Source organism: Ursus maritimus, unplaced genomic scaffold (genome assembly GCF_017311325.1).
Source record: "Ursus maritimus isolate PB19 unplaced genomic scaffold, ASM1731132v1 scaffold_19, whole genome shotgun sequence".
NCBI lineage: Eukaryota > Metazoa > Chordata > Mammalia > Carnivora > Ursidae > Ursus > Ursus maritimus.
This window is the reverse complement of record NW_024424341.1, coordinates 23,637,350-23,655,684: the sequence shown is the minus strand read 5'-3', so window position 1 is coordinate 23,655,684 and position 18,335 is coordinate 23,637,350. Positions and strand designations below refer to the sequence as shown.

The following is an 18,335-nucleotide window of genomic DNA, read 5'->3' as shown; positions in this document are numbered from 1 at the left end:
TTCTTTCTTTCTTTCTTTCAAGATTTTATTTATTCATTTGAGAGAGAGAAAGCAGGGGGAGGGACAAATAGACTCCATGCTGGGCACAGAGCCTGATGTGGGGCCCTGATCCCAGGACCCTGAGATCACGACTTGAGCCGAAATCAAGGGCTGGACACTCAACCAACAGAGCCACCCAAGTGCCTCCATTGTTCCCATTTTCAGATGTGAAGATTGAGGCTCAGAGGTCAAGAACTTGCCCAGGGTCACAGGTAAAAAGGCAAATCAAGATTCAGATCTAGATCTTTGTAGTTCCAAAGCTAGTGGTTCCCAAACCTGGCTGATCATCTGAGGCTTCTGGGAAATTTTTAAATATACAGATTCCAGGCTGTACTCTAGGATCATTTTTTTTTTTTTTAAGATTTTATTTATTTATTTGACACAGAGAGAGAGACAGCCAGTGAGAGAGGGAACACAAGCAGGGGGAGAGGGAGAGGGAGAGGAAGCAGGCTCCCAGCAGAGCAGGGAGCCCGATGCAGGGCTAGATCCCAGAACCGAGCCGAAGGCAGATGCTTAACGGCTGAGCCACCCAGGTGCCCCCCTAGGATCATTCTTATTCAAGGATCTTGGGATGGGTGGGAGAATTTGTATTTTTAAGATGATCCCAGGTGATCTGATGCACAGCTGAGGAAATCAGGTATGGAGGGTTCTTTCAGCCTTTAGGGGGTCTGGTCTGACTTCCAGATGGTTACAGAAGATGACCCAAGGCTAGGTCTGGGCCCAGCAAACCTCCCCAGCTATCCGCCTCGCCCCCCAGTCCTCTTACCAGGTAATACCCCTTCCAAGACACTCCCTCTGAAAACTTCCTGGGTGAACTTGGGCTTGTGGTCGTTCTGGTCTGTGACAATGATGGAGATGTTCATGGGGTCTTCCACTGAGGCACCATTCTCTGATACAGCATGGCCAAAGAGCTGTGGGTGCACAGGTGTGGGGTCAGCCCAGCCCCACCCTCCCCACAGGGCCCTGCTTCTTTTTTTTCGGCAGGGGGTGGGGGGGCCTGCTTCTTGTGGGATGCTACAGGCTACTTGCCTCATACTTCGCAATCTTCTCCCGGTCCAGTGGCTTATTCAACAACAACCAGCCTGTTTCCTTCTCTATGGTGAAGACGCCCTCAGGGGGACTGTCTGCTCCAGGCCCTGTGATGCTGTAGAAAATCTTGGTGCCTCTGTCCTTATTAGATTTGAGCTGGAAGCAAAAGAAAATAGCTGCTAAGTCTCAACTATCTTAGGACAGCAACAAAGGTGTGAAGGGGTGGAGAGGCCCTCCTTTATCAGAAACTGCGCCGTTACAGAGGCTTCCAGGAGCAAGAAACCTCATCAGCAGGCCCTTGGATGAGGGTCCCTGCACCCACCAATGACTCTGCGGAGAAGACGCAGTCATACCTGATTCAGCCTCTGGGGGAAGGGGCCCTTGCCATTCTCAGAGACAGATATTGGTGGAACCACCCATTCTCTCTTGCGTCTTCGCAAGACACGGTTGGCTGGGGAGATCTTCAATGCTTTCCTTTCCTGCAAGGAGAGAAGACCCCTTAAAGACATGCGAACAGCTGGAAGATACCCAACATCCTCTCACTTACAGAAATTAAGGGTGAGGAGAGAGAACTAAATGGGTTTACTGCAAAAGACAAATTGAAAATAATCCCAGGTGTTCATTTATAGAGAACCAATTAAATACATGTTATAATACTTCCATCTACTCAAACTGCTATACTGCTCTAAAAATGAGAAAGTCCTGGCACGAAAGATCTTTGATAAATGCTGTTAAGTGAAAAAGAACAAGGTATACTAAACTATAATATTGTTTAGTATTTTATTTAACAATTTAACAAAGTTAACACGTATCATCTTCTGTGTGAAAGGGTAGGAAAATAAGACCAGGTATTCATAGTGGCTCATATATAAACACAGTATGGGGGGAGAGATACAAAAGAAACTAATGACAGGGTTATCTGTGAGAAGGGGACAGGCAGTATATTGACCTATTTTTTAAGTGCAGAAAGAAGATGCAGACATGTGAATAGTATACTAGCTTTTGCATGAAAGAAGAAAAAGAGTCTATTTGTGTATCTGTATACATATATAAAATATATAACAATGTATTTAATACAAACAAATATAGAATATATAAAGAAATTTTGGTAGAAAAAAACTGGTAACAGTGGTTATCTGTGTCTTGGACAGGGCATTAGGTAGATGCAGAGAAACAAAGGAAGGTTATTCATTGTGTAACTTTTTAATATTTTTTAAATTTTTGAACCACGTGGATATATTAGCCCTTCAAAAAACTAAAAGAAAGAGTGCCTAAGTGCCTCAGGTGTGTCTTCCCAGAGGCTCATGGGATTGGCAGCCCTGTGCTGGAATCACCTTCCCTCAGGGTTTAGCCAGATGATATGGGAAAGAAGGAAAGGGAGATGGGAAAGGGAATCCCAGGGGAAAGCCACAGGGCGGATGCTCACAGGGCAGTTTGCCCCACAGGCCTGACTCTCTGGCGCCCCTAGTGAGAGTTTGCAAACTGCGGGCAACTGAAGGCCAGCACTGCCTCTTCTCAGGTGGTACATGGTTCATAATGGCCACGGAAACCTCGAACTCCTGGCCAGCAGCAAGTTGGGCATGCATGGAGAGCAGTTTTCTTCTGCCTTGTGGTTGCCCGGGGTGTTTTACCTGGACTGTTCTATCACTTGGCACAGTGAAATCACCATCAGTGCTAAGCAGGGCTGTTGACTCTTGCCTGGGGCAGTCCACGCAGATCACTGTGGGGAAGGAAGAAAGAGAATATGAGGAAGGAGGGGGCTTCTGGAAGCTACCTCGGGGGAAGCAACACTTGACAACAGTCCTCTGCATCAAGGACTGTTCCAAGCCGGAAGGAGACCTGGCTTTGGTCTCCATTGTGATAAAATAAATACGAATTGCAGATGGGGCTTCCAACTTTGGTCTCAAGAGGGAGGATCACTTTGTGGTTTGTAAGCCAAGCCCCTTTCTTTGCTCATGACTCCAAAGAATCAAGATTTTCAGCATTTCGGAAGACTATGAGTCTACCTACATGTAATATGCATCCGGGTACCTGGTTACCCACACAGATCATTCTGGACAACCTCTAGCTGTTTCAGTTTATCGTGCTCCCTCGGAATCCCCCTGCTTGGCCACCCTTTAAATAAGCACCCTGAGGTGATAACTACCATTCACCAAGCCAGAGACCAGGCCCATTTCATCCCTACAACTACCTTAACCACCAAGGTAGGTATTAGCTTCTTTTCAAAGATAAGAAAACTGAGATTCAGAAGCCACATCAGCCTGACTCCAAGGTATTCGCTAGAGAGTGTTCTTACCCACCCTTCCTTGTGGCCAAGCATGAAAAGAGGGCACCTAGGGCACACCTGGGCCCTTCAGCACCATGCTCTGACCCCTTGGTTCCCTGATGCTGGCCCAGACACTAGTGTGCATCATTAAACTAGGCTGCAGCACGACAAGGCCCATGGAGACAGTGCTGTGCCACAGAAATGTCGGCATAAGGCCCCCCAACTATGTTTTGAAAACTTGTCCTTTAGTCTCAGATGACGAGAATTGGTCTATTTTTCTCCCTCTGCTGCTGCCACTCCTTTCCTCCTCTCTGATGATGATTGTTTTAAAAAAATCCTTCCTTGGGGCACTGGGCTGGCTCAGTTGGTAGAGCATACAACTTCTGATCTTGGGGTTGTGGGTTCGAGCCCCATGTTGGATGTAGAGATTACTTAAAAAAAAAAATCCTTCCTCCAAATAAGAAAGAATACAGATTACTTAAAAATAAAATCTTTTAAAAAGTCATCTCTACACCCAATGTGGGGCTCAAACACACCCTAAGGCCGAGAGTCGCAGGCTCTACCAACTGAGCCAGGCAGGCATCCCAACAGATGAGTTTTTTAACTACAAAAGCAATGTGAACATGACAAAGTATTCAAACAGTATGTGAGTGTAATATTAAAAAGAATTCTTTTTTTTTTTTTTTTGTAGTCACCACGCCCAGCACAGAGCCCAGTGCAGGGCTTTAACTCATGACCTACTGAGATCATGACCTGAGCCAAAACCAAGAGTTGGACACTTAACCAAATGAGTCACCCAGGCGCCCCTAAAAAAGAAAAAGAATTCTAAATGATAAATATCCAGATATAAAAACTCCTAAACCTCAACATTAAAAAACAAAGAACCTTAAAAGACATTTGTCCAAAGAAGATACACAAATGGCCAATAAGCATGAAAAGATGCTCAGAATCATTAGTTATTAGGGAAATGCAAATCAAAACCACAGTGTGATACCACTTCACACCCACTAGAAAAACCATTTTTAAAAGTGGGGGGGGGGCGGGTGGAGAATAACAAGTGCTGGCAAGATGGGAAGAATTTGGAATCCTCTGGCATTGGGAATGCGAAATGGTGCGGCTGCCATGTGAGAACTTGGTGGCTCCTCAGAAGGTAAACATAGCACTAGGGTATGATCCAGCAGTTCTACTCCCAGGTGTACAGCCCAAAGAACTGAAAGCAGGAACACAGACACCTGCACACTAATTTCCATAGTACCATTTTTTGGTAGTTGAAAGGTGCAAACAACCAGTGTCCATTCGGAGATGAACAGATAAACAAAATGTGGTATACCCATGCAAGAGAACACTATTCCAAAAGTAATACAATTCCGACAAATGCTACAATATGGACATCATACGTGAAATAAGCCAGTCACAAAAGGACAAATACTGTAGGATTTCACATATACGAGGTACTGAGGATAGTTAAGAGAGCAAGTAGACTAGAGGTTACCAGGGGCTGAAGAGAGGGGCAAATGTGGAGTTACTGTCCAATGGGTACAGAGCTTGTTTGGTATGATGAAAAGGTTTTGGAGATGGACCGTGATGCTGGTTGCACAACACTGTGAATGTGCTTTAACACCACTGAATTATTTACTTTAAAATGGTTAAAATGGTCAACTTTATGTTATGCATATTTTACTTCAATAAGAAAAAACAGCAGAAGTCTGATGTGGGAGTGTAAAATGGAACAGTCATTTTGGAAAACTGTTGGGTAGTATTTACCAAAGCTAAATATACACATTCCCCAAGACCTAGCAATTCTGCTTTGCAGTAGGGACCCAACACACACGCGCACACACACACACACACACACACACTCACTCACTCACCCGAAGGCATGTGTTATAATGTTCACAGCAGCACTGTTTCTAATAGTGAAAAACTGGAAACAGCCCAAAGGTCCATCAGGGAGGAATGGACAGAAACACCATGGTATATTCACATAATGAAATGAATCAACCACAAGGACAGATGACCACGTGGATGAATCTTACAAACCTACTGCTGAATAACAGAGGCTAGATGTAGGAGAGGACCTAGGTATGACCACATCGACATGAGGTTCAAGAAGAGGCACAACTAACCTAGGTGAATGAAGTGAAGACACGGGTCATCTTTGCAGAGAGGGGTCAGTGAATGGAAGGGGGAAGAAGGGAGGCTTAAAGGCATTCAGAGCTGCCTTCAGCTCCCCAGAGCCCAGCGCCACCTCCCTAGAAGCCAAGAGCTCGCACACAGAGGCAGAATCTGGTGGGGGAGGCTGGAATGTGCCCGTGACAAAGAGAAGATACTTAGAAACCAGGCTGTCCCCTTGACGAGGTCCCCATTGAAGAGTGGTGGACTCTGACATGCTTGGCCAGTAGGATGGGGAAGAGCGATCTAGGCCTGAGTCAACTCCAGAGGGTCCTGGAGGTAACGAGACTCCCAGAGTGACCCTGCCCTTTGCCTCCTGCACACAGCTCTAGAGACCCATCTTCTGAGAAATCTGGCTTTCCCGAGGACTAAAAGGACCAAGAATGATATATGGCAAAGGTGAAATCACCTTAATAAAGGGCAACAATTAAATAATCTATGGAACGCTTACTCCACGGATTATTTATCCAACTATGCAAAATGGTATTTATAGTAAAGTTTTTAAGTTATCTAGGGAAGTTCTTATGCTATGAAGTGAAACAAAGTAAGCAGAATGTATAAAGTCCTATATAATTTATGCAACTACGCACATTTCAAAAGACTAGAAGAAAATGAACCTTTCCAATGACTGGGGTTACCAGCAACTTCTTTTTTAAAATTTCTTGTCAGATTCTTCTCTAAACATGAATTGCATCGTTCTCCCCACCAAACTCATCTGTTGAAGTCCTAACCCCAAGCACTTCCAAATGTGACTGACTGTATGTGGAGACAGAACGTTTAAAGAGGTGACTAAATTAAAATGATGTCATTAGGGTGGGGCCCAAGCCAATGTGATAGTGTCCTTACAAGAGGGAATCTGAACACAGTAACAGAGCGAAGAGAGAAGACAGCCATCTACCCGCTAAGGAGAGAGGCCTCAAATAAAACCAACCCTGCTAATGCCTTACTTTTTGTTGCTTAAGCCCCTGACTCTGGGTCACTTTGTTACAGCAGCCCTAGCCAACTAATGCAACCTGCACCACTCTCAGGAGTCGGGAGTCCCTCCCCTCCTGAGTTCCTATTAACAGCTGACATTTAAATACTTTCTTATTTAATCCTCACCAAGCACCCTATGAAGGAGATTTAAAGTACATTTTCTAGAATGTGAAAACAGAGGTTAAATGAATTCACTGAAGTTGCATAGCTAGGAAACAGAGGAGCTAGAAGTGTTACCCAGACCTTCATGGCCTGAGTCATTTTCTTAACCACTATGGTTGTTCTGTCTCTCTGATACACCAATAGGTTGGGGTTTTTGTTTTGTTTTGTTTTGTTTTGTTTTGTTTTGTTTAAATCTCTTCCTTACCTCCCATTACCTGTTCTCCTTCTCCATCTATTGCAATAGCAGAGTTTGACTTTTAGATGCCCAGTGAGACAGTATGATATTTGGAGGAAAGCACTAGACTTCGGGAAAATAACAATATCACTCTCACAGGGTTGATGTGAAGATTAAATGAGAATATAAGTAAAGGACTGATGAATAAGAGTGCATGTTAGGGTCTGCCTTTGATGCAGTTAAGGGACAGAGACCCGGGGAAGCATTAACGTTAACTTGCTTGGTGATCCTGGGTAAAGCACTTGAATTCTGTGGGTCCCAGAATCAATTGTTTGCTGAAGTTTTATGCCTGAGGCCTGCTTTCCCCTGGTTTAAAAAGAGAGATGCATGCTATTAGAGTTAATTCAAAAGTAGTAGGACCAAACACACTTGCTCCTTAATATAATAAGAATAAGAAAAGCATAAAGGGAATACCTAAAACTCCTTAGGTGACTCAGCATTTCTTAAAGGTGTGTTAAGGATGCATACAAAGGTCCCTCAATGCCATTAGTTGGGAACAACAATATGCTGAGGCAGAAATTGAACCAACTTATTACGAATTTAGGTTTTTTCATTTGGAAGGTGGAAATTAGACTTCACAAAGCCATTTTTTTTTAAAGATTTTATTTATTTATGTGACAGAGAGAGACAGCCAGCGAGAGAGGGAACACAAGCAGGGGGAGTGGGAGAGGAAGAAGCAGGCTCCCAGTGGAGGAGCCTGATGTGGGACTCAATCCCGGAACGCCAGGATCACGCCCTGAGCCGAAGGCAGACGCTTAACGACTGCGCTACCCAGGTGCCCCTTCACAGAGCCATCTTGAACATCAATTAAGATAAAACCCCAAACCACAAATCTGTGAACCCCAGAAGCTTACACAGACTCTTATAACACACCAGGAAGCTAAGGTTCAGAGGTGAGGATAGCCCAAGGTCACACAGCTAGTGAACGGAAAATGGAGATAGAACCCAGGGTATTCAGATTGTAAAGCCAGTTTCCTCAACGTAGCGGTTGATTCAAGAGCTAGCTGAGTGCTTCCTAAGTGTCCAACATTCTTCTAGAAACCAGGGATGATGCATCAGGGAACAAGCGTCTATCCTCAAGTACCTTTACTTTATTTTATTTTTAAGGATTATTTATTTATTTGAGAGAGAAAGCATGAATAGGGGGTGGGGAGAGGGAGAAGCAGCCTCTCCACCAAGCAGGGAGCCCTGTACGGGGCTCGATCCCAGGACTCTAGGATTATGACCCAAGCCGAGGCAGACGCTTAACCAACTGAGCCACACAGGCGCCCCTCTCAAGTACCTTTAAATTTGTACAGGATATTGCCTCCTGTCCAAAATCACCTTTCTACTAAACTATTCAATGATGCATTGATTGTAATAGCAAAACCCCAGACAATCCCAATGTCCATCAATAAGAGATGAACTTTGTATTATGACACCATCTATACAAAAGAACACTACGCAGCCACACAAACACAAAAAAGCTAATCATGATGAGGAAGCTCCTACGTATTGATATGGAAAGATTTCTAAGACATACAATTAATTTAAACAAGAGATAAAGATCAACATAGTCTATATTAATATGCTAACATTTGTATTTTTAATTGTGTTTGAAAAATCCTCTGGAAGGTGACCCAAAAAAGCTGGGCTTACAGGTGGAAAAACCAGCAGGTAGGGAACAGGGATGAGTTTTTTTTTTTTTTTTTTTTTTTTTTTTTTTTTACTGACTACACTTCTAAATTCTGACCTGCATGAATGCATTAGCTATTCAAATACTGATAAAAAATTAACAGTCCCGGGGCACCCGGGTGGCGCAGTCGGTTAAGTGTCTGGCTCTTGGTTTCAGCTCAGGTGGTGATCTCAGGGTTATGCAATCAAGCCCTGTATGGGGCTCCACGCTCCACACCGAGTCTGCTTGAGAGTCTCTTTCCCTGTCCCTCTGCCCCTCCCACTTGTGCGCTCTCTCTCTGAAATCAATCAATCAATCAATCTTTAAAAAAAATTAACAGTCCCATTTCCCATTCTCAAAACAGCCTTCTTCCTAAGGGAAGGTCTTCAGCTAGCAGAGGGTTGGGTGGCCAGATAAGTCTGTTAGCTGTTTCCCCTAACAAAACACTATGAGGTCTCCATCCTCTCCTATCAGGTTATCCATTTAGAGGCTAATGGATTGACGCGCCCCCTATCAGAAGCCTTAATCCCCCAAACTCTGAAAGTTTCCAGGAACCCAGAAACCCTCTCCCTGTTTTCTACGAAATCTGCCCCACCCCGCAAAATGCACAGGACACTTCAGTGTCCTGTTGCTGGCACATTTCCATTATCCTATGGTTCCAAATATTTATAGTTGGCTATCCACCTACTGTTAGAGAGGACAGTGCCAACAATCAAGGAGAAGTCAACAGACATGCACTCCAAGTGTACGTGCCTCCCACTTAGGCTGCGTGTTCTCATTGCATCAGAGGGCCTGGCCCCATCAGCCTTAACCTGCAGTCAGTGGATACAGAGCACAACCCAGGGGCATGAGTCAGGCAGGCAGGAACAAGCCTCAACCCACTCTGCCTGAGACACCTAGCTAAGTGTTTTCCTATCCCATTCCTTAGAAAATAACCTGCAAGGTGAATATTACTGCCCCCATTATGACAACTCAGAAAACAAGAGGCTGCCTGGAACTACAGTGCCTCAGGAAGCAGCTGCAGAGTCCAGTAAGTCCAGTATACAAGGCCGCATAAGTAGGAAGCAGTAGGACCAGATTTCAAATCCTAAAGGCAGGTAAATGACGAAGAGCATGGGATTTACAGTCTCAAAGACCTGGGCTCAAATCCATATTGTGGGCGCATATGGAAGCTGTTTCCTCATCTGAAAATGGAAATATTACTACTTAACTCTCAAGATTATTTGGAGCATTAAATAAGATAATGTTTATATGCTCTGAGTACTATTTCTAGCTCACAGCAAGCCCTCAATAAAAAGCACCTCACAACTACTCACAACTAATTTAGGTTTCTGATCCTAACTCTGGGCCTCTCCCTACACCAAAGAGAAACCATCTCTCAAAGTGGGCAAGGGGTCAGAGACAGCCAAATGCTTTACCTGAGGGATGAAGCACCAAAGCAAGAAGGAGATACATAGGACCGAAGAGCCTGACCGGGAGCTGGCTCCGTCTGCATTAGGAGAGGACTGTTTGGTAGGGGTGCTCTATGGTTTACGGGGGAGGCAGAGGATGGCCACCTTACAGACAAGCAAAACTGCCCAGGGAAACTTGCTGAGGCACGTGTAGGAACATGAGCAGTTTTTTCTGTAAGCCATGAGTCATAGAGAGGCTGGCAAATGGTAAGCCCTGGGGCAGATCATTACAACTTCCTCCTAGATGTTTCCTGGCACCACTGGCTTGGATTACTGGTTTCAAAATGAAATTGATCTGAAACCAGGTCTCATCATCACTCATCCCCTTCTACCCCACCTTCTAACAGCTAGTGAAGTAAGCCCATTCCTGACTGTAGCCTAGCTCCACAAGGCCACACATCTTGGCCAAGACATGAGAGCATGAATGGGCTTGTGTCAAACTTTTTCCGAGGGCAAGTTGGTGAGCACTGATGAGCACATGGGGCAATAGTTCAGACCTTAAGACTGGAAATGACACCTAAACAGAGTTCTTCCGCATCCACCTGGGACCTTAAAATCATTTAACCACCCTAGACTCAAGAAATTCTGAATCACAAAGCCAATGAAGCTGATGGAGAGTTAAGTATTTTAATATAAATTGATAGCTTTCAGCATTGAGCCTAAGTACACAATTCCTAGAATATTGTTGGGGAAGGGAGTTAGTAACTTGAGACTGCTTCTAGAGAAATAATAATCAGAGCTCTGTGTATCTGCACTACATAAAAAGACATCCAATGGAACCAGGAGTCCCTGGCCTGTGCTCAAAGCTCCTCTCTAAAGACCATCCTGCCAAGCCTGGCCTTAGATCCTGAACTGGCACCACTATAAAAGTTGGGTGAGAAGAGTCAAGTCCCCGGGGTACGAGAGCTGTTGAAAAAAAGAAAGCTTTTTAAGTAGACTTATAAGAACTGACGGATACTGGGCTGAGAACACATTCCAGTCCTGCTTTTAAGGTTGGAATTGCCTAGACGCCTCCCCACCGCCAAGGGAACACCCTTGAAGGTCAGGATCTTGTCTTCTCAGCCACGACACGGAGGTGCTATAAAGTCTCAATGTCCAACTTTACTGGATGTTCTGACAAAATAAAACCACCCATCTCTCTGGGAATAAAATGTTCTTCAAGTGATCAATCTTGGCCAACTGGCCTGCTGATCTTTGGGCATTTAAACTAGAAGGGAAGAGTATTATCAGTTTTAAAGTACTGTAGCCAAAAGGAAGCTTGTGGGGGATGGAAGAGAGATAATCAAGTCTGCATTCTGGCTTAGGGATACATCTAGCTCACAAAGCAAACAAATGTGTGCTCATAAGTATCACTGCCTTCTGTTAAGGGGCTGGGATAACTAGTTGCATGGGATAAGTATACAGAACCGCCTTAAAAGAAGATTCTGGCATTTTCCTGAGTAAAGCTACACTTAGGAAAATAGTTCACTAAAATACCAATTAAAAGAACGAGTGTTGGTGCTGCTATAAACTGTTAGGGGGTGAGAGAGTGTAAATTGGCACCTTCCTGACAAGAAGCCTTAAACAAGCCCTTTGACCCAGGAGTTGTGTCAGAAAATCATCCCAGACAGGACAAAACCATAACCGGAAAGATATTCATAACTGTTGCTGAAACTTAAAAAAAAAAAAAAAAAAAAAGTCAGTCACAACAACTTAACTTTCAACAGAATAGTTATGTGTGCTACTGTCACTCAATGTCTCATCTACAGCATTAAATATCATAAAGGAAAACCTATAGGGGCGCCTGGCTGGCTCAGTCAAACAGCATGCAACTCTTGATCTCAGGGTCCTGAGTCGGAGCTCCACGTTGTGTGTAGAGATCACTTAAATGAATAAATAAATACTTTTAAAAAAAGAAGAAAAAGAAAAAGACAACCTATCAAGGAAAAACCCTGCTCTGCTGAGGAGGAAAAAAAAGCCAGGTCACAAAACAGCCATTTATTTATTTATAAAAGTTTATTTATTTTTAGTAATCTTTAATTCCCAACAAGCGGCTGAACTCACAACCCCAAGATCAAGAGTTCCATGCTCCTCTGACTGAGCCAGCCAGGCGACCCACAAAATAGTCATTTATAGATATAAAATATTAATATTTTTATACTTGGAAAGGTGCAGGGGGAGGGAGTTTGAAAAGACAAAGACAGAAAGGGAATAGGGCTAAGCCTTGGCACCAGGAAGGTGCCCTAGCTTTCCCTAGCACCAATGATCCCAGAAGAAAAGGAAACCCAAGATGGTGGACAGTGAGCAAGACCTAGGCTAAGGCACTCAGCTGGATGAGGGAGTGGGCGCGAAGGATGCTGGGCTAGGGGGAGGGGTGGGCTGGGGCATGCGGAGTCCACAAGACATGCTGGGAAGCCAAGGGGTTCAATAACCCCGCAGGCAGTTGGTGCCTTGCCGGGAGATAAGGCGCTTGAGGCGGCTCCACAGCGGTCCTCAGAGGACCCAGACTCTGTTTTCCAAAAGCTGAGAGTGGAGCTAGTGAACTCACTGCCATGGAGGTGATCGTGATGATTCATCAACACAAGGTCACCATCTTCAGCCCCGCTGAGGAGTCAAGCACTATGGTGGAACGCTTGGTGGAGGGCATTCTCAAGTGGCCGCCGGTGCAGCAGTGGCTTTACACAGACAAGCAGCTCCTGGGCGACAGCATGACCCTGGCAGAGTGTCGCTATTCCTGCCAGATGGCCCCCCTCAAAGCACCGCTCAACTCTGGACCTGGATCTTCCAGCAGAGGGGTCCCACCAGGCTTTAGAGGCCCTCAGCATGGAGCCCTTCTACCCACCGAGGTAGAAGATGAAGCTGGATTGTTAGGGGAGCAGGACTGGAAGGCGAGCGGGAGGGCAGTGAAGCCCTGGAACTCCGGCCCTCCCCCTCAGATTAGACATCAGTGAACACTTGGTGAGGGAAATGGCCCTGGCAGATCTACTGAAAATGTTCATTTGAAACAACAGAGGTCCTTTATGGATGGTGGGCTTCCATTTTGCTTATCTTCTGGTTTTTCTGTAAATTATATATTTGATTTGCTATCAGAATTAGATGTTATGATTCCCCCACCACCACCACTAGTGAAGTTATGTAACCCCATGTTATTGAGGAGAAAGCAATTCTTTCTGGGGAATTTCTTTCTGCTTCTCTGTTGAAAACTCTTTTCAAAGAGCTGCATTACTACTCAGGTTCCTCCTTACCCTTGGGAGCAGGTCCTCCCTTATAATCCTCAGAGAAAAACCCAAGCTGGGCAGTACTCCACAGCACCCTGGGAGTTTGGAATAGGGCTGACTCAAAGTTCAGCATGAGGTATGCTGCCTGGCTTACGGATTCCAGGACCATACCAGAACAGAGATCTTAGTGATCATCCTGGGATATCTGGGATAGCAATTAAGGGTCTGGTGGGTAAAAGCATTGTTTCCCAAACATAGCTCAGTGATTCACCTGGAGAACTTCTTTATCTGTTTATGCAGTATTTCCCCCTGGATTTTTTTTTTTTTTTTAAAGATTTATTTGACAGAGAGACACAGTGCAAATGAGCGTGCACAGTAGGGGAAGTGGCAGGCAGAGGGAGAAGGAGAAGCGGGGGAGCGGGAGAGGGAGAAGCAGGCTCCCCATGGAGCAGGGAGCCCAACGTGGGGCTCAATCCCAGGACCCTGGGATCATGACCTGAGCCAAAGGCAGATGCTTAACCAACTGAGCCACCCAGGCACCCCTCCCCCTGGATGTTTTAAAGGTTATCTTGAAATCAGGATGTCAAAAAGCAAATCCATGATCTTCAACTCTTAGCCCAAATATGGCCCTTTTTCATGTCTCTCAGAGGATGACATATCATGTACTCAGCTACTCAAACCCAAAATCTGGGTCCCAGAAGCAGCTCAGAGTCTGGGTCTAGAGTACCTGGACTCTAATTTTGGCTCCATCACCACCTTTGGGCAAGTTTGTTTTCTCACCTATAAAATGGAATGATGTTAATATCTAACTCAATTAATACTTTGCACAGTGCCTGGCATACGGTTAACTAGCATCATCGTCTTCGATGACCATTTTTCCTTCAGACTCCCCTTCCCGGTCAATGATCAAGATTCATGCCTCTTCATCTCTACCCACATTGCTTTAGTACATACCGCATCATATTTAGCTTCAATGAGTGCAAAAATCTCCATTTAAAAAAAAGGATCTTTTAAAACACAACAGATCATACATTTGAAAAAATGAAATAAGATCACTTTCTTGTTGGAAACTCATCAATGGTGTGCCATTGTTCTGAGGATAAAAAAAAAAAATCTTTAATATGCTCAATTCCCTGTCTCTGCTGTCTAGCCACATTAGTGCTCTTCTTAAATGCAGCATAACCCCTTTACACATGCTGCTCCCCCGTCCACAACAGTGTGTCTCTACACTCCCGCTCCAGTCTACCCAGTTAACTCCTAACATCTTTCACATCCCAAAGCAAGTTACTTTCTCAGGGAAGCTCTATGTAACTTTCTGCCACATAATTTATTACAACTGTAATTATATGTTTACTTGTTATTATCTAATTGTCTATCTTCCTTATTACTCTCAATAATGCCCAAAGGCAAAGACTACGTTGGAATTTGCTTATCACTGTATCTCAACACTTAGCTCAGTGCCTGATACAAAGTAGGTGTTCGATAATGTTGAGCGAACTATGAAAGTCCTTTGACCCACCAATTTTGCTTCTAGGAATGCATTCTAAGGAAATATGTATACAAACTATTACAGTTATAACAATACTGCTACTTCACCACCGCTAACACCTAAACATTTATTTACTAAATGCTTTTTCATATACTAATTCATTAAATCCATACCAAAGCCTTATCAGATCCCCATAATTATCCCTATTTTACAGATAAGGAAACTGAGGCATTGAGGTTAAACAACTTACCCAAGTTTCCACAACTGTTAAATAGACAGATTTAACCCAGGCATTGTGGAACTCCAGCTCAGGCACTCTACACACTATAACACATTTTATGCAAATTTCAATTATAGAAATTTGAAATGGTGCCATAAATATTCAAGTCCCATTTTATATGCAAAGTTTGAAGAAATGCAAACCTCCCAAATTAAATAGTGTAAAGTCACATAATTTCACAACTGGAGATACTAGTGAATTGTAGGCACTCCCCTAACACACATACACTTCACATACAGTCACATGAGAACGTAAGTCTTCAATCATGGGAGTTATGAATTATTTGAGGTTTTCAAGAATGCATCTTTTAAATCATGCAACTGCCTTCTACAAGACTGTTTATTACAGCAATCTTTGGGTTTAAGAAAAAGCCCATAAGCACCTCTTGGGGGAGAAAATAAGATCATAAATGAATATCCTCTTTAAGAATGGAAACCAGGATGCCTGGGTGGCTCAGTCAGTTAAGTGCCTGCCTTCGGCTCAGGTCATAATCCCAGGGTTCTGGGATGGAGCCCCACATCAGGCTCCTTGCTCAGTAAGGAGCCTGCTTCCCCCTCTGCCTGCTGCTCCCCCCTGCTTGTGCTGAGTCTCCATCTCTCTCTGACAAATAAATAAAATCTTAAAAAAAAAAAAAAGAAAGAAAGAAAGAATGGAAATCAACTTTTCTTCAGCAAAATGCTTGCTAACTAGATTTTGACATCTAAAGAAAAATTAGAAAATTTTCATTTTTGCTTTCAGTGAACATCACATTTTCAAACTCTCAACACTCAAGGAAAATAATGCAAGTGCTGAGATTTTACAGTTTACTTCTGAGGTAAGCAGCTTATATTTTGTAAAGTTTTGATGACTTCAAATACTTCTGAAACATTTAGATAATTGTCACCAAACAATGGTTAGTGTGAAAACTAATGGGTTTTTATTATTTTTAAGATTTATTTATTTATTTATTTGAGGGAGAGGAAGAGGTGAGAAACAGATTCCCCGCTGAGCCTGGAGTCCATGTGGGGCTCGTACTCACGACCCTGAGATCATGACATGAGCTGAAACCAAGAGTCTGGCGTTTATCCGACTGAGCCACCCAGGCGCCCCAAAAGTAATGGTTTTTAAATGACGTAGTAACCTTAATAAGTTTACTGCAAAGCCTGTCGTCTTAAAGGTATTATTTGAACAGAAAAGCTTAATTTATGTGAATGGGGTTAAGATGAACAATTCACGTGATCATCCTTCTACAGCAGTTTTTCCTAATAAGGTGATTACTGATAGTTAGGTTTCTGAAAATCCAAACACTTTACAATTTTTTATGTTAACTCCTCCTTACTTCCACATCTGTAAAAGATAAAAACAAGGGTTTAGCTAAATAAATCATGATATATCCACCACATAGAAGACTACGGAGCTGTTAAAAACAAGATAGATGTAGATTTAACAATATGGAGAAAGAGGCCTGTGATTCAGTAAGTTAAAAAAGCAAGTTACAAAGTTTATATGCTTGACATAGTCCAATTCTTGTTTAAAAAAATCCCTGAATGCACACATAAGTTTCTTGTAAAGAAAAAGGTCCACAAGGATTGACATTAAACCACTGGATGTGCTTATCTTTGGGCAGGAGAACTGAGGAAGAGAAGAACTTTCCTGTGTTTACTTCTGATCTGCTTCTATTGAGAGGCAGTGGAGTTCATTGGTTAAAGCTTGGGCTGCTTACATTTGAATCCAAGCTCTGCTGTTTATCAGTTGTGTGATCTTGGGCAAGTTACTTAACCTCTCTGGTCTCAGTTTCCTCATCTGTAAAATGGGGATAATAATACTACCTACTCCAAGGGGTGTTATGGTGATTAAACATGCTAATACATATAAAATACTACGAGCTGTACCTGTCACATACTGTTACATATTTTATTGAAAAACATGGTCTTTACAGTGAACATATATCCATGGATTAATGTAAAATTCCAACCAACCAGCCCAACCCTACATAAACAATATCAATAGTACATATGGAGGGGGATGTGATGAAAACAAAAAGCCCCCTAGGCAATTCCGATACTTAGCCAGCTTGCAAACTACTGATTCAGTGTCTAAAGACCGGTAAACCAGTTGGAGTGTGGTTGAGTCGCCGCTGGGGAATGCAGAAGCATTTTGGAAGCGGAAAAAGACCATAAAAGACAAGAAAATTGCAGGTCAAGCAGCCCTGGTGGGAAGGCCCAGCTGAGGCAGACTCCACAAGGAGAGGGCAGGGTGTGGGCCTGGCATCTTGTTCTGGCTTGTGTATGAGGAGACCACAAGTAGCTGTCTTTTCTCTCTGCCTGAAGCTACGACAAGATTGGACTTGTTGTGAGAAGGCAGCCAGTCTTAAGCAAGACGCCCAGCAGAGGAGCAGAACGCTCCAGTCCTGCCCTGTTAGTAACCAAACAGTAGTCCACCTCCTTGTAGCTCCAGGGACATGAAGGCACTTCTCACACACATGACAGTTGGAGCCTCAATGCTGAGAACCCTATCTTCCCCTGCCCAGATGTCCACCATCAGGCCTCTACCCACATTTGACAAGACTGAAGAACTGAATGCACTTGAGCTGGCAGAGTTTGGGAAGACAGTGAGGAATATGCTAGGTTTCCCAAATTAGGGGGAAGAATCTTCTCCGAAAAATACATATGCACTCCTGTACACAGTGAATTCCAGGGGAACAAAGACTTCTAAAGCTGATGTGAGACCCTGAGGTCAGAATGGTGGGCCAAATCAACCTACTTCTCGCCTCCAACACAGGTTTAAGGGTTCTTGGTAAGAGAGCTGTAACACTGAACTCATCTTACACGCTCTTAAACAAAAATGCGGGGCCCTGAGACTGAAAGGGAAAAGGAAAGCCTGGGATTGTGGCTCCTTGGCCCCATCTCCCCATCCAGCCCTTGAGATGCCTTGGGGTCCGGTGGAGAACAGATCTCCCCTCCCTGGGGTTCTGTGTAGCCTCGGAGGCTCTCATGAAGGGGAAGAAGCCACCAACTCTCCCACCTCCTGGCTGTGGGGCCCTGACTCTGAGGCCTTCTCCTCAGATGTCAGACAGCAAAAGAGAGTTGTGAGTTCAAAAATGGGGAATGGGGAAAAAGTAAGGTGTCTGTCTGCTCTGATAAGGCATTTTGGTTTGCGGAGAGAGCAGAAGCATCCCAGCACCCAGGAAGTTCAGCAGGATCACGGCTACCACAGCCAGGAGGGGATTCTGTCAGCTTGAGGAATTTGCAGACCACAGATGCTCTAGTGACCCAGAACCGGAAGGATGCCCAGATTTGGCTGGGGCAAGGGGAGACAGGCAGAGTGTATCAAGCTCCTCCCCTCAGAACAAGGTGGGAGGAATCCTTGAGGGCAGTAGTGGGGCGGGGGGCGGGGGGGGGGGGGGG

General features: G+C 44.2%; 1 protein-coding gene across 2 annotated transcripts in view; it reads right to left on the bottom strand.

The window, feature by feature from the left end:
- The window catches only part of CDH3 (cadherin 3), a 44,595-nt gene that overhangs the window by 17,990 nt on the left and 8,270 nt on the right, over positions 1-18,335 (bottom strand). The window contains exons 3-6 of one of the 2 annotated variants that reach the window (XM_040633503.1): positions 2,700-2,788; positions 1,422-1,547; positions 1,069-1,224; positions 806-950 (exon numbers count right to left, since the gene is read on the bottom strand). In XM_040633503.1, the coding sequence (XP_040489437.1) occupies positions 806-950; positions 1,069-1,224; positions 1,422-1,547; positions 2,700-2,788 (516 nt within the window). Of the gene's footprint in view, positions 1-805; positions 951-1,068; positions 1,225-1,421; positions 1,558-2,691; positions 2,789-18,335 lie in introns of both variants that reach the window. The other variant, XM_008702416.1, reaches the window with a different exon arrangement.